Source organism: Schizophyllum commune, assembly GCF_000143185.2.
Source record: "Schizophyllum commune H4-8 unplaced genomic scaffold SCHCOscaffold_20, whole genome shotgun sequence".
NCBI classification, from domain to species: domain Eukaryota; kingdom Fungi; phylum Basidiomycota; class Agaricomycetes; order Agaricales; family Schizophyllaceae; genus Schizophyllum; species Schizophyllum commune.
Genome location: NW_026089557.1, coordinates 27200 through 38994, shown reverse-complemented (window position 1 = coordinate 38994; position 11795 = coordinate 27200). Strand labels below are relative to the sequence as shown.

Sequence of the window (11795 nt, the reverse complement as noted above, 5' to 3'; positions counted from 1 at the left end):
GAGTCAGCTGTTTTCTCGAGCGGGATGTAGATATGCACGGAGTACGAGAATGCGTTGATGTATGTCTTCCGGGTGAGATTGAGGGGGCTGGGGGGGTGGGCGAGGCTGAAGGTGATCGGGAATGCGGGATTGCCGACGCGCGCGTCTAGAACGATTGACGAGAGCGAAGGACAAAGGGGGCTTCCATAGAGATTTCAGTTAAGGTGGCTTTATGGAGTTTGTGATTCATGAGTGGCGGTCTTGCTCAAGCTGAACTCTGCGCAGGATCAGTCGACAGGAAGCAAGGTAGGGCGCTGTCACGTACGGATGAGGAAGCCTCCTCCGCTTCTGCACGTCAAGCTTGTCGGAACCTCTCAAACGGGGCGTGTTCACGTCCACTTCACATCCCTATCCTTCGATATACTCGAAGGATGCAGAGAAGCGACACGGAGATGAAAGTACTGGTTCGCTCGATCGCCAGTATCCTGGAAGATAACGCCAGACAGAGAGGGTTAGGGCATATGTGGAGACAAAATGCAGTATTGAGGAGATATACAGGAAAAGAGCGAAAGATGAGAGACTCGAGCGATCCTGAGACAAGGACGATCGCAAGATGACGGCAAGAACAAAGGGCGTTCTATTTGGCTAGGCTTGGCATGGGCAACTGTGGTTCGTCTCCATTTGGATTATGACGTATTCGTGTGAGTCACGCTTGTCCTCTAGTCGTTCACCGTCATGTCGTGCGTTCGGCGGCGTTGCCTTCGTCGCACACTCAGAAGCGACCCGTCTGACTCTCCGCTGCAAGTCCTGAATGAGATGATCCTTTTCCCTCTCCCTCTCTGGTGTCCCTCGCCATACATCATGTTCGTCGCCATCCACCGCGTGCCTCACCTCGGGATCCCTCGTTTTGTTTCCTCAGGACCGCTAGATATGTCGCCAGACATACCCTCTCTCTTTTCTGGACGCCTTCTACCTCGAGATATTCTTTCCAAAATAGACAGAGAGGTTCGCTGCATCGCAAACAACGGCCGCATATCCTAGCGCATATCCGACGACGGTGAGTGATTCCTGTCGATTTCGATCTTGCGCTGCATGGTCTATAGGGAGGGGACGCTAACAGCGCAGTCAATAGTCATTGCAGCCTCATCATATCGGGCGAAAAGACGTTTGAAGAGCATTTACGAGCCCGCTTGGGCTGTGCTGCCTTTGTACCGTGATTTGTATATCTATGCGATGCGCTGCCACGCGTATGCAGAGGCCGTATACCTGCCTCACCATCGCAGGTGAGAGTTCAACGTCCTGGGGACATCACGGAAGCATATTTTGCTCCCCGAGGGACTGACATAAGACGGGCGTGTGAATTCGTGATGGCGCTTAAGTCCACGATGCTAAGCGCCGCACATCCTTGCCTTCACCCGTCATGTCGACCGGACTACAACATGACTCTAGCGATGATATCTGCGCGCGGGACTTTCTCGCGGGGGTACTGGGCGCTCTCGACGCTGATGACCGCCGGATCGCGTGCGACTACGCCTTGACCAAATCGGACCCGTGGGCCCTCGCGCACGCCGTTCCGGACGCAAGGGGAGACGCCGAGTATCTGTTGAAGTCCCTCGCCGAGATCTTGCGCGACGACACGCAAATTAATCGCGGGTCGTACACGAAGCAGTGCGTGCGCGAACTCATCGCGTCACCCGGTGACCTCCTGACCCCGTCTTCTGCAGCCTGCGCGGCGAGGCACGGGACTGGATCGTATGGGGTACGGTCTTCGGTGTCGCACAGCATGACCTCGAAGTGCGCTACGCCGATTTCCGCAAATGCGCGCGATGGGCGCCTACGCCCAAGCCTCCGAGGTTCTCGTTCCTCCAACCCGAGCCAAGCCCTATCGGGTACACCACGAGAGAGGACGAGCGGCTGATGGTCCTTCGCCTTCGCAATGCCGTCCAGCGAAGCATCGAGGCCCTCGACCGCGTCCCCAAGGTGCGGCTCCCCTTCATCACATCTCTAGCGCCCGTCAAACTCTGACCCCGATGGACATCAGCCCAGAACTGCAAAACTGGTCCAAAAGCAGTTGGTTCCGCACTCGCCCGTCCTTCTCATTGCGCGTCTAGCCTACGAGCTGCATCTGTTCTTCTTGCCCGTGCTATGCGTCGCCTATCGCATCGGCGGGCTTGTCAACGCGGTCGCGAGTCTAGAGCAGGTGCGCATGGGTTTGCTGACCGTCGCCGTCCTCTCCCCCATCGCATGGCTGCTCATGGTGTACGATAATCGCGCAAGTACGTTGTATCCCCATCTAGCGCGTCGAGCCTGTCTCTAAAGTGCCCTAGTCTGCTCACCATCGGAAAGGGCAACGTCGGATATAGAGCGGCTGCGCGCGAGCTCACGCCAGTGGTCCCTTTTATGGAAGACTTTGTTGGCGCTGACAGAGAGGGTCCTTGCCGATGAGGATATGGACGAGGTCGTTCTGGGGAACATGCGCCGGATATTTGACCTCGTCGACCCGCGGATGACGGTGAGCAGCTTTGATGGTCCGTCATCGCGGACCGGCAGCTTACCTCTTCTCACAGCCCTATCATCCCAAGTATGGGCCCCCGTACCCGGGGAAGACAACTCTGGAATCCACTCACGGCAGCATTCTCTCTCTTGAAGACGGCCACGAGCTCATGGTGGAGATAGTATCTCGCATCAGTTCATTCATCCCGCCCGAAGACGAGGACAAAGAGGATCATACAGTGAGCGATGAGGCCGTCTTCGTGCTATGCATAGCTGCTTATTGTCCGAAGTCACTGCGGGACGCCTCTACAGCCGTCGCAGTCCAAGACCCTCAAGCAAGGCATCGAGCTGAGATGGAAGCGGTACTTTTGTGTATCTGCAATGCTCTGGGCTTCCACGACCCGTTCTTCAAAATCCTCGGTCCCGCGTCATACACGGGCATACCGTGGCTGCGCGTCGAGCCCGCGACGCGCTATTCCAATGAGCTCACCGAGTCCATCTACGATGTGGTCGCCGCCCTTCAAGGGTTGGAACCATTCCCGACCACTCTGCAGAAGTGCGTATCGAATGTGACACGATTGCGTATCCGGGAACTGACGAGCGCATAGTATGGTCCGCAATACGCATCTGCGCTTGGCCTGGGTCGGCGGGCTCGGGCGCGCGCAAGCTGATATTCAGGCGCATATAGAGCTTCATCGACGAGGTGTGTGAGCTGTTTGCCTTGAAAGCTCGCACTCAACCTTCCCTAGAACCCACGCGCGAGAATCTACAGCATCTGTCCAAAATCATCGGCCACTATTTGAGTGCTCTATCCGTCGCGCCTCCGCCTTCTTCTGTGGGTTTCCGCTAGAGCTGTAAACTGTGTCTATACCTTCGCTGACTCTCGTCCTTTGACAGCGCGACCTGCTTACGGCCAACCTGAGCGCGGATGATAGGAGGAAGCTCATAGCTACCGAGGCGTTCAAACCTTGCCGATACGCCCTGGCCCATCTCCCCTTGTTCATTGTGCCGACGTCAGAGAGCCGTATAGTCGAAGGTGTCGTCGGCTTGGCGTATAACATCCTTCTGAGGGTCACGATCGGTCCGTCCGGAGACCTGGCGCTGAAGGGGCTGTACGACTTGGCTACCGGATGTGAGCATTTTTTGTCGATGCGGCTTATGGGACATTGACTAGCGCGCGCAGACTGCAGGAGTCGCGAGGTACACAAAGCAACTAACGCTGCGGCGCGCCTCGAGCGCCTCGCGCAATACCATATCCTCGGCTGGAAGGCGCTGCAGGTGGCCATCGACGAGCCGACGAGCGACTCGGAGAGCACAGATTATACCGTACGTATGCTCATGGATAGCGTAAGTTCATACCTCTCAGACGCATGCCGCCTCTGATGTACGATTCCTGCAGGTTTTGAGCGCCGCTCAACCCTCCATTCAGGTCTCGCTTGCGAGGGCGCTCGACGGGAAGCGAGCATCCTTCAAGCAAGGCAAAGTGTACTCCCAGGCGAATGTCGTGCGCGAAATTATCGACGAACGCTATCCAGCTTTTAGGACTGGGAAGCACCTACTTGCGGATGTGCAATGAAAGGCGCCATTCCGCACTCTCAGAGTACTCATTATATGTTGCCTTATGGTTAGCACCTCCGTGTCATTGGTCTACGATCATGAACTGTAAAGATCTATTTAGCCCGTCCTCATCGTTGGGTGAGCAGGAGAGGGCGCTGGGCGGGAGATGAGTCGAGGCTACGAATGAGCCTCTTGACTTTACGTCGCTTCAGCGAGTTTGAAATCTGATAGCTCGAGGGGTATTTCGATCGGAATTAACTGCTCGCATGAGACTCGGAATGCGTACTGAATGTGGTACAGAGTCGAGATCCAAAGGCTGCCGCTGACTTTCACCCTACACGTGACAGGTCCGGGCACTATGTGGCGCCAACATGGTCGAGATCGCCCTTTGCATCGACGACCGCCGACCGAGTAGCGGCTTCGGGTAGTACTGCCTGAGCGCAAGCCCTTCTTACTCCGAACTTCTGAAAGAGGAGGACCGCGAACTCTGCTTCATCGTGAGGATTCGGAAGGCGCTGTATAGACCAGAAAGCACGTGTACCTCATGAGGCGGTAGGCGCCCACACAAGATTGCGTGGATCCCAGACTAGACACCCACGACGCTCACAGGACCCCGGTCCATATTTGAAGATCAGGCACATATATCAGGGTCTTATCTGAGGGCCGGAGGTTCTTGAAATCCTGGCGCCCGCCAGCGGTGTGAAGGTACGTGCGTATTTCGACACGTGTCAAGCAGCATAATGGGAAGCCCATGAGTCGGCGCTTGTTGCTACTTGGCGTGTACCAACCTCCCGCTCATCGCACCGTGCACCCAGCACGATCCTGGCCTGACTTTCACACCCATCGCCAATTCTGTAGGCCGACGAACCTCGAAGCTCCTCACGTACTGCGAGCTCTATAAGAATCTCGCAAGCGCTGCGAGCTTGCGTTTGCGTCTGTATAGACAGCATTTACCCACCGCATTCCTTCATCGCGACTCACCATGAACAGAAGAATGGTCCTTCTGCCCGATGGGGCTCTACTAGATGAGGCGTACCCACCCCTGTTGCCTAAGAACGAGCCACCCGCCGCCTTAGCTTTTCTCACGGACGCGCTCAGACCCCTCGGCAACCAAGACTGTGAGATCGGATGCAAGCACGTGCTGGGAGGCCGCTCATATAACGTCACGGGCGCGGATATGCTGAGGAACGAGGCCAACGCGCAGGTGAAATATCTCACCAGGAGGATGGGCGATCTCCCGGCCCCAGGCGACGTGTTCACGACGCAGTGAGTCGAAAAAAATGCGCGACAGAGTACTGAGCTAACATGGCACTGTACAGTCTTCATGAAGAGGTGCGGGACTGGCTCGTGTGGCTCGCAGGCTTTGGCGTCGCGCAAGAAGAAATCGCGGCGTGTTACCTTGAGCTTCGAACAAGGACTCGCTGGAAGCAGTGTGGGTTGCAACGAATACTTCATCGCGGTTCTCGTGTCTTATCTTCTCTAGACTTCATCCGACCGACCGAGTTGCACGACGACCGATTGGTTCTGGGACGCATGTGTGACGCTATCACGCACGGTCTTGAGGTCTGCAAGGAGATACCTTTGGTACGTTGTCCTCAAATTGATCTTCTAGCCCACATTCTGATCTTCACAGCCGAGGAAGTCGACCTCCAGATTTTTTGAAAAGCTCTCTTCACTGTGCTTAACACTAGGCCACACCCTCCTCCTCTTCACCTATATAGCGCACTCCTGGGCCCTCTCGTACTGGGCAGTCACTTTCCGCCGAGGACTCACCGACTATCGCGGACAAATTGCCTGCTTCCCGTACCACGCCCTCGCGTTCTCGCTGGGTATTGTCATAATCTGCCTATGCGTTACCTACACGACTCGCGGTATGTCTCTCTTCCCCTCTTCCAGCTCTCGCGCGCGTTTCTGATGATATGCCGTTTTCCCCACCAGTCGCAAACCCATCTATCACGCACGCAGTATACCAGCTAGAGCAGACCCATGAGGAAACCCACAAGTGGCTGCTGGCTTGGAACGCCCTCCTGTGCCTGGCGCGCAAGATGCTGGACGACGAGAAGGCGTACGAGAACAGAGGGCAGTATATCATCCACATACTTGCGCAGATGGATCATATCATCGAGGTCTGTATCGCGTGAATCCGGTTAGACTGGGCGCGTTGGATCCAGTGGTAGGCTCTATACTCATATCTAATCTGCAGTGCCCTCGCGAGATCCGGTACTTGAGAGACGAGGCAACAGTGCTCGAAACCTTGAATGCGCATACGATCCATATTCCTAATCGGGAGGCACTCGCGAGGGATATGGTGGCGCGGATACGCAAGCTGATCGACGAGCTCACATCGACGGTGATCATTTTGCCTTATTCTTGAAGTGTGATCTGAATCTTGTCATTGCCGCCCAGGGCCGTGCCTCCTCAGACGGGTCGCAGTCCTCGGATATGTCACAGCTCCCGGGTGACGCCGAGAGTTCATCGAAGGCGCGGCTCGACGTGATGATCGCCACGACGTGCGAGGAGCTTTCTGCGCGGGATGCACTATTTGGACTTTTTATTCGGTCGAGATATGGCGTATTGCCCACACAACTGCGTCTGAGCAACATGAACCTTCCTCACCCGCTCTTGGATGCTGTGGACGACTTGGTCCGCGCCCTCAAGACCTTCCAGCAGCCTGAATTCATCCAGGAGACTCTTCAACTGTGCGTCGTCGTGCAGAGTACTTCGCGCTTGGGAGTATCCGCCATTCAACGATATCTGACGTCGAGACGCACAGTTTCTTTGATAATATGCACGCGCGCCTGGCGTGGATTGGCGGCCTCGGGCGCGCGCAGCGCGAGATACGGGAGAATCTGGCGACGTTGGACGACGGTAGGCGCCGATAGACCACGCGTAACAGTGAAGAACACCCGTAACCTATATCTCTCAGTACCGGGCCGGGCACAACTTCGCAGGGTATCAAACTGCATCAAGCACCATTTGCATGCACTCGAAAGTGCTCCTCTCGCTCCTCTCGTGCGTTCGTTCATATGATGTACCCCTTTCGGTGCTAAAAAAACTCCCCTATCGTGCAGCATGACCTATCCGCCGCCCCGTGGAAGAGACAGGCCAAGCTCGTCCTAATTGAGGTCTTCAAGTGCTTCATCCACGACCTTGCGATCCTCCCGCTCTTTTTTACCCCGACCTTCGAGGGCGGCGATGGGCTGATCGATACGCTGTTCGGGATTGCGTACGCCTTCTTTGCGCGGAACAATTTGGAGCCCATCAGCTCCTGCGCACTGGCAGGACTTCGACACTTTGCCCGCTCGTGTGAGTGGGAATCCTTCGCATCTAACTGGCGACCCGACGCGAGTTGACGATGATCCAGACCGCGACCATACGGAGGTGCAGCCAGTGCGCGCGGCCGCTGCGCGCGTGGAGTTTCACGCGCGCTCTCAGCTCGTGCACTGGCGGCTGCTGCATACTATCATCGATACGTTGATCCATGCGAGCGATCCAGAGAACGCTGCGACCCGGGTTGAAATGAACAGGCTCCTTGCGATCGTGCAGAACGTATGTGCTCGGCACCTAGTATCTCTGGCGAAAATCTCATGCGACCGGCGACAGAGCAGCGTCTCCCCCACGACCGACATCGACAGCACGCTCGAATCAGCCATGGGCAAGCGCTCCGACTGGATACTCGCTGCTGAGCCGTATGCGCACGCGGATGCTGTGCGGAGCATGATGGACGAGCACTATCCCTACTTCCAGCGCGAACCCAGTGATCTTAGGAATAAGCGTGGCAGGCTAGAGCTGGTAGACGATGGAGACTTGCTCCTGCTTTTGGTGAGTAATGCGGGGCGATAACGAATTCGGGCGCTAACTGATAGCAGGACGAGTACACGAGTGCTGAGGGCCCGCTTCGGCAGCGTTATCGTACTCAGGAAACCTTACGAGACGAGTCAACGACTTGATTTCGATGGAGTCAGTGATAGCATCGGAAAGCACGGCTCGGTGCACAAAACCTGATCCATCGAAGGCTCATATGGTCGAAGCTTGGGGAATCAGTCCAAGGCTTTCGCGTCCATCGATCCAGGAAGTCAATGTACAAGGACGTGACCACCTCGAGGAGAATATGATTGAGAGTGCGATCGCGAGCTGACGCGCATGGTCGTAGCACACATTGTATATATTCCTACAAATCGACTTCGTGAAAGCGCTCAGATCAAGCCATCGTCGCGGCAACATCATCGTGTCTTCTGTCACCCCAAGATAATTACCAGAACACCGACATTACAGACTGCAGATATATACCTTTCCAATGACCACTCGCAGCAAACATGTTTCCGCCGTGACCAGCAAATACATTCCCGCCATACTAACCGCCCCCGGATCCCCATCCATACACACTCACTTCCCAGACGCCTGCGACGCACTCTGGGAGGAGGACACGTCTACGCCGCGCCCCGATAATGCGGATAGTGTTTCTCCACCAAATCAGGCACAGCGCGCCCGCACAGCTTGTAGAAAACGAGCTCGAGCGCCATACTGATGGGTAGTAGAGAGGCGCTCGCAGTGATCTGTGTATGAGTTGGGCGGGTCAGCTTCGGTTGCCAGCCGTTCTACGCCACTCCTCTTCGTCGGCGATCATCTCTCTCCATCGCCCATCGCCAGCCCCCTGTCCCCATCGCCAGCCACGTCTGGCTGTCGCGAAGGGCTCCCCTCCATCGTCAAACACTCCTTCTCAATAATCATAGACCACAGACAGACCAGCAAAAGACAGGTCATCAGGAAAAGACGCACATTCTCAAACAGCGCCTCCCGCACGGCAGCTACGCGCTCAGCGTTGTCCGGACTCGAGTCGGCTACGCCAGGACTGGAGTCCGCTACGCCAGGACCGGCGTCGGCTGTAGCCGACTCGACGCCCGACCTGAGCACCCGCAGCAGCGCCGTCCAGCCCACGAGATGATAGCGCGCGTAGTACTCGAGCTGCGCGGCCGCCGTGTGCGCCCGCTGCGCCTCGACCGAGCCGCGATCTATGGTAGGGCGCGTCAGCACGCTGGTCCACGCAGAAGCCAGCTCGCGAGGGGCGGCGGCATATCACAAATCAAAGAGAAAAAAAAAGATAAAAAAGCGAATGCCACGCACACGCATGCACATAGCCGCACAGCCCCTCAAGCACCGGACGCCCAAACTCGCTCAGCAACACGATCACGCCCAGGCTGTAGACGAAGAGGACGGCAGAGTCGAGGTACGCGCTCGCGATGCGCGGGATGGCGGCCAGCAGGAGGCACAGCGGGACGAAGAACAGGCACTTCAGGATCTCGACGAGGACGAGGGTCTTCTTCTCCGTACCGTCGAGGCTGAGGAGGTCGCGCTAGAGCGGACGACGGATCATGAGCAAGGGCACGGCGAAAGAGCGAGGGGAGGTGCTTACGAAGGGAACGACGGGGGCGGTCCGCAGTGCGTTCAGGTGGTGCTCGATGGTCGCGACAAGGCACTGGACCTGCTCAGGACTCGGGTCTGCTCGAGCGGGAGCGATCAATGGGGGCGCCAGGACGTAACGCAACACGGACCTCGTCGGGCGAGCGCGATCTGCGCCGCAATATCATGCTGCGCGCGCCCTAGCCCGCCGACCCACGCCAGACGCATGTGCATGTTGCGAATCGCGCTACGAGGGGTCAGCACAGCACAGACTCACAAGAGGTCCTCCACGCACGCATTGAAGATCCCGGGGCGCGACTTCAAGTACCACAGCGCGTCAATGGCACGAGGGATGGTGTCCCGGAGGCTGCTCGCATAGCGTGGGCGGGCGCTGAAATAGCCCTGCCCACACCCGCAAGACTTGTGCACGTATGGCCATATGCCGAGGAACTTGAAGAGGGGATCGACAACGCCTAACTCAGCGCACGCCTCCCCGAGGACGTAGTTTAGGTCGAGCTGAAGTCGATTCTGGGCATCCAGTTCCCCGAGGGCGCTGCCTGTCTGCGGGGAAGACGTGAGTACTGAGTGACACGATGCTCAAGAAAGAGATGACGTACCACATCCGAGTAACCCCATACAGACCCAGAAACCTCGACGCGGTGCTTGAAATACGGGAGTAGCCGCGCTACAATGGCTCCCGCCAGCGCGTCTCGATCGACCTGGCAGATAAGCGCACGGTCCACAGCGATGAGGAGCGGGAGCGAGTCCCAAGAAGCATGCATATACTGGGTTCCTTGCTCGTCAGCTACGCAAGGAAAACGGAAAACTGCCGTGCACGCACCCGCTTGTCCACGCGGTCGAATATGCGCAGCAACTGATGCCGACGACTCTCGTCCTGGCCATCGCTCGCAACCATGTCTTGCGCGAGCGCTAGCAGCGCCTTCCAGAGGAGGACCCACTGGCGGGCGCGCTCGCGCATACATTGGATGTCTTGCTGCATCAGCGCAGCGGGAAGGCGGTCTGAGTACGCGTAGACTAGATGGTCAGATGGTCAGATTGTGGTCCATGGCGGGTCAGAAGAGGCCATACGACGTACGTTTCCGGTCAGAGCAGTACAATAATACGGGCGCTCCGATGAAGTAGCCTATAGGCCCGACAATGAAGATCACGGGGTCCCAATTGCGCACCCAGTCCCAGTTGAGGACTCCCGCGCGGTACGCGATGGCACCGAAGATGGCGAAGTGTGCGGCTATCAGGTAGTACATGACGGCCAGTGCTTTGTGCATGGTGCGTGGCTCGTATAAGGGAAGTACGTTCACAGGTCCGGGCTGCGGAACGGTCAGCCTACTGTCGTCGATCGATAGGTGGCTGAAGGATATCAAAGAGGAATAGTCGTACAATGGGCATCGGTTGCAGGTCTGCGATGTTGCGCTCGAGCACTTTGCAAAAGTCGGCGAGGACTGGGCGGTCGCTCTTGATAATGAATTCTCCTTCTTAAGGATTTGTTACAGCACCGTTAAGCAAACACACGCGGAGGCCTGCTCGACGACTCACCTCGCGCCCAGCGCTCGCAGCTTCGGACCGTGCCGTAGCTTACTTCGACCTCCTCCTGCGCGATGCTGAACCCGCCGGTCCACACGATCCAGTCGCGGGCTTCGTCGTACAGGCTGGACGATCGCAGAGTCAGCCCGTTCTGAACAATGTAAAGAGCGTACTCACTACCGCGTGGCGGGACCGAGGTCGACATCGGAGTCGAAGCGTATAAACTCTGCAAGGCGGTCGACCAGGCTGCTCGCTTGGGACCTTACAGTAGAGCCTAAGTCGACTTTCTTGAGGTCAGGTTCGTTGTTGAGCACGTAGTCGCCCACAATGGCGCGATCGTCGGCGTCGAGGGCGTTAAGGGAGCGTAAGAATGCTTCTCGCAAGGGCAGACCACCGCCAAAGTCGGATGTTGTACTGGCAGACATGGGCGAGGAAGGAGAGAGCGCGAGACGCTTGCAATCAGACCCACAAGTCTTTATAGCGCAGTTGGAGCGCGTGTCATGTTCATTGTTTGACGTCTGCCCTTCCGATTGGCGGCGTCAGAATGCCTCTTGACAGCGCCGATCCCAGTCATTGTCAAGTGCCTCCATGTCGTGACACGGGTGTAATATGCTAAATCGCAGCCCACGACGATCTGGCAGAGATGTCCGAGGATGGTCATGTAGAGAATGCAGAGCGCGAGCGGAGGGAAGGGTTGCATGCTGGTTAAGGCTGATGAGGGCGGACGATCCGCAAAGGGGGGAGACTAGACTCCTGCTGAGCTGAAAACTTGCGATTGCGGACTTGACAGGATGCGAGCGCCGTATCCTGCGAGCGTAATGAAG

The 11795-nt window shown here is 57.1% G+C and overlaps 5 protein-coding genes across 5 annotated transcripts; 3 read left to right on the top strand and 2 right to left on the bottom strand.

The window, feature by feature from the left end:
• Positions 1-1116: 1116 nt before the first annotated feature.
• Positions 1117-4347, top strand: SCHCODRAFT_02646001 (uncharacterized protein). The gene is made up of 11 exons (XM_050346473.1): positions 1117-1647; positions 1704-1959; positions 2021-2255; positions 2307-2491; positions 2547-2711; positions 2763-3028; positions 3081-3175; positions 3222-3307; positions 3370-3604; positions 3656-3819; positions 3872-4347. The coding sequence occupies exons 1-11, from the start codon at positions 1400-1402 to the stop codon at positions 4046-4048; spliced, it is 2112 nt and encodes a 703-aa protein (XP_050196892.1). The 5' UTR covers positions 1117-1399; the 3' UTR covers positions 4049-4347.
• A 664-nt stretch (positions 4348-5011) lies between these two features.
• SCHCODRAFT_02522087 (uncharacterized protein) lies at positions 5012-7382 on the top strand (the record flags this gene model as incomplete). Its single annotated transcript, XM_003025860.2, has 9 exons — positions 5012-5295; positions 5349-5461; positions 5751-5900; positions 5995-6155; positions 6233-6379; positions 6436-6728; positions 6803-6897; positions 6956-7041; positions 7101-7382. 9 exons carry the CDS (start codon positions 5012-5014, stop codon positions 7380-7382), a joined length of 1611 nt encoding a protein of 536 aa, XP_003025906.2.
• A 7-nt stretch (positions 7383-7389) lies between these two features.
• On the top strand, positions 7390-8076 carry SCHCODRAFT_02178691 (uncharacterized protein). Its single transcript, XM_050341982.1, has 3 exons — positions 7390-7578; positions 7633-7851; positions 7899-8076. The coding sequence occupies exons 1-3, from the start codon at positions 7549-7551 to the stop codon at positions 7977-7979; spliced, it is 330 nt and encodes a 109-aa protein (XP_050196891.1). The 5' UTR covers positions 7390-7548; the 3' UTR covers positions 7980-8076.
• Positions 8077-8357: 281 nt separating this feature from the next.
• On the bottom strand, positions 8358-9716 carry SCHCODRAFT_02178707 (uncharacterized protein). Its single transcript, XM_050341983.1, has 5 exons — positions 9582-9716; positions 9443-9528; positions 9154-9382; positions 8809-9041; positions 8358-8585 (listed from the first exon to the last, which is right to left on the bottom strand). The coding sequence occupies exons 1-5, from the start codon at positions 9661-9663 to the stop codon at positions 8460-8462; spliced, it is 756 nt and encodes a 251-aa protein (XP_050196890.1). The 5' UTR covers positions 9664-9716; the 3' UTR covers positions 8358-8459.
• A 518-nt stretch (positions 9717-10234) lies between these two features.
• Positions 10235-11754, bottom strand: SCHCODRAFT_01165331 (uncharacterized protein; the record flags this gene model as incomplete). Its single annotated transcript, XM_003025869.2, has 5 exons — positions 11149-11754; positions 10984-11096; positions 10828-10922; positions 10526-10757; positions 10235-10464 (listed from the first exon to the last, which is right to left on the bottom strand). The coding sequence occupies exons 1-5, from the start codon at positions 11394-11396 to the stop codon at positions 10235-10237; spliced, it is 918 nt and encodes a 305-aa protein (XP_003025915.2). The 5' UTR covers positions 11397-11754.
• Positions 11755-11795: the final 41 nt, after the last annotated feature.